General features: G+C 49.4%; 1 protein-coding gene across 1 annotated transcript in view; it reads right to left on the bottom strand.

The window, feature by feature from the left end:
* Window positions 1–2,500, bottom strand: part of boc (BOC cell adhesion associated, oncogene regulated) — a gene marked incomplete at both ends in the record, with an annotated part of 16,856 nt that overhangs the window by 7,787 nt on the left and 6,569 nt on the right. Inside the window, 2 exons of the mRNA XM_080543591.1 lie at window positions 419–712; window positions 1,195–1,338. Of these exons, the coding sequence (XP_080399717.1) occupies window positions 419–712; window positions 1,195–1,338 (438 nt within the window). The remainder of the gene's footprint in view (window positions 1–418; window positions 713–1,194; window positions 1,339–2,500) is intronic.

Genomic DNA, 2,500 nt, shown 5'->3' on the forward strand with positions numbered 1-2,500 from the left:
CAGTCTAATCATCCAGTCTGTGACGCAGACCAAACTCTACGCACGAAACCCCCTAAACAGAGTCGCTTGCCAAGTCCACCCAACAAACCCATAAGTCAAGTTAATCTACTCATTAAACCTGCAGTGCGTCATCGGAAAAATATCCTTTCTATATAGAATCTGAATCTGTTCCATATTCTCAAGAAAGTCTTGATGTAAATACAATTCATACAGAAACAATTACAGATGTCTATTAAAAGCTTTACAGTCAATACTTCTACTTCTTCTATTAAACATCTTCAGGCCATACACACACACACACACACACACACACACACACACGCACGCACACACGTCTGTATCTTTCCAATTATTTCTTTCCTTCTTTATTTCTCTCTCTCTCTCTCTCTCTCTCTCTCACACACACACACAGACTCACCGAACACCTGCACGTCGTAGAGCACAGTGGCGGTGCTGGCCGAGCCGATGCCGTTGTGGGCGTGACACACGTACGTGCCCGAGTCCCCCTCCCCCGCCGCGTCGATCAGCAGGTTGCTGAGCAGGAAGCGTGTGTTGTTATGGGAACGCAGGTCCTGTCCGTCCTTGGCCCAGGTGACCTGCGGGGTGGGGATGCCGCTGGCCACACACTCCAGGACCAGACGCTGGCCCTTGGTCACCATGATGGAGCGAGACGCCGGGGGGTAGATGATACGCGCCGCCTCCGATGTGGAACCTAGAGAGAGAGGGCGGGAGGGAGGGAGGGAGGGAGGGAGGAGGGGAATGAGTCAGTCTTCCTCATAGTTTGGTCAAACAACTAGTTTGATGTTACTGTACGGTTGAAACGTTACATCGAAGGTGAGTAAGTATATGAATTTAAACCCAAAAACGATTGTGGTCAGTGTTTGTGGTCGTGGTCAGAGTGTGTGGTCGTGGTCAGAGTGTGCGGTCGTGGTCAGAGTGTTTGTGGTCAGCGTGTTTGTGGTCGTGGTCAGAGTGTGTGCGGTCGTGGTCAGAGAGTGCGGTCGTGGTCAGCGTGTTTGTGGTCGTGGTCAGAGTGTGTGGTCGTGGTCAGAGTGTGCGGTCGTGGTCAGAGTGTTTGTGGTCAGCGTGTTTGTGGTCGTGGTCAGAGTGTGTGCGGTCGTGGTCAGAGAGTGTGCGGCCGTGGTCAGAGAGTGTGCGGTCGTGGTCAGAGAGTGTGTGGTCGTGGTCACTCACGGCGTATGCGCAGGCGGTCAGTAGAGGTGGAGGTCTTGACCTCCTGGGTGACGGGGTTGTAGGCAGCACACATGTAGGGTCCCTCGTCCTCCAGAGTGGCGTTGGCGATCTGCAGGTTCCCTGACGGCATGATGAGGTAGTTCCCTGCGGACACACACAGGGGGCGATCTTCAGCAACACCTCTATCACTGGGGCAGCGGGTTGCTCCAGCCATTATAACAGATCTTTTTATTTTTTATTATTATTATTATTATTATTATTATTAAAAAATATATATTGGATTGGATATATATATATTGCAAAGGGTATGTCAGCAGGGCATGGGCTGGATTTGAACCCATGCCGACATGGGCATATGTGTGTGCACTGTTACAGGCCATGGTGCTAGACCACCCCGAGCCACCTGATTGTTTCACTTTTGATACTTTGGTTCGTATCAGGGGCTTGGGCAGCAGCTATATAAGCTGACTCACATCTGTGGCTGAAGGACAGAGAGTCACTGGAGTGGGCTTCACCATTCCGGCTTTTCTCCAACCACACAGGAGTGCACTGTCAGTAGCAGCCACTGGGTGGCCCCCTGGAGTCTATCTGAGAGCAGGCAGGGAATGCGCCTCAATGAGGTTCCCATTTCCCTCCTTGATAAGGAGACATCAGTACCTACAGCTCCCTGGTACCATCAGCATACCAGCCACAAAAAGACTGGATGTATTTATTTTTTTCCCACTGCCTTCAAAGAACATAGAAATAAATGGTCGAAAAAAGTAAACAAAACTATTCCCATGTTTCAACATTCCCCAGATAACTCCCTTATCGGCAGTTTTTATGATGGCCCGAGATAGCGGGATTACAGCATTCCAGTAACTCAGGGAGGAAGATAGTGAAGGAGAGAGTGAAGGGGAGAGAGAGAGAGAGATTAGTACTAATGACAATGTCAGAGGCAGTCCAAAAAAAAGGGAGGAGAAAGTATGTAAGTGAGAGAGAGAATGCACAGGAGAGTGTGTTAGAGAGAGAGACAGAGACAGTAAGAGAGAGAGAGAGAGAGAGAGAGAGAGAGAGACAGAAAGTGAGAGAGAGAGAGAGACAGAAACAGTAAGTGAGAGACAGAAACAGTAAGTGAGAGAGAGACAGTAAGTCAGAGAGAGAGAGAGACAGTAAGTGAGAGAGAGAGAAGAGAGAGACAGAGTCAGTAAGTGAGAGAGAGAGAGACAGTAAGTCAGAGAGAGAGACAGTAAGTGAGAGAGAGAGAAGAGAGAGACAGAGTCAGTAAGTGAGAGAGAGAGAGACAGTAAGTCAGAGAGAGAGACAG

Source organism: Nansenia antarctica (assembly GCF_963989245.1).
Source record: "Nansenia antarctica genome assembly, chromosome: 12".
Taxonomy (NCBI): domain Eukaryota; kingdom Metazoa; phylum Chordata; class Actinopteri; order Argentiniformes; family Microstomatidae; genus Nansenia; species Nansenia antarctica.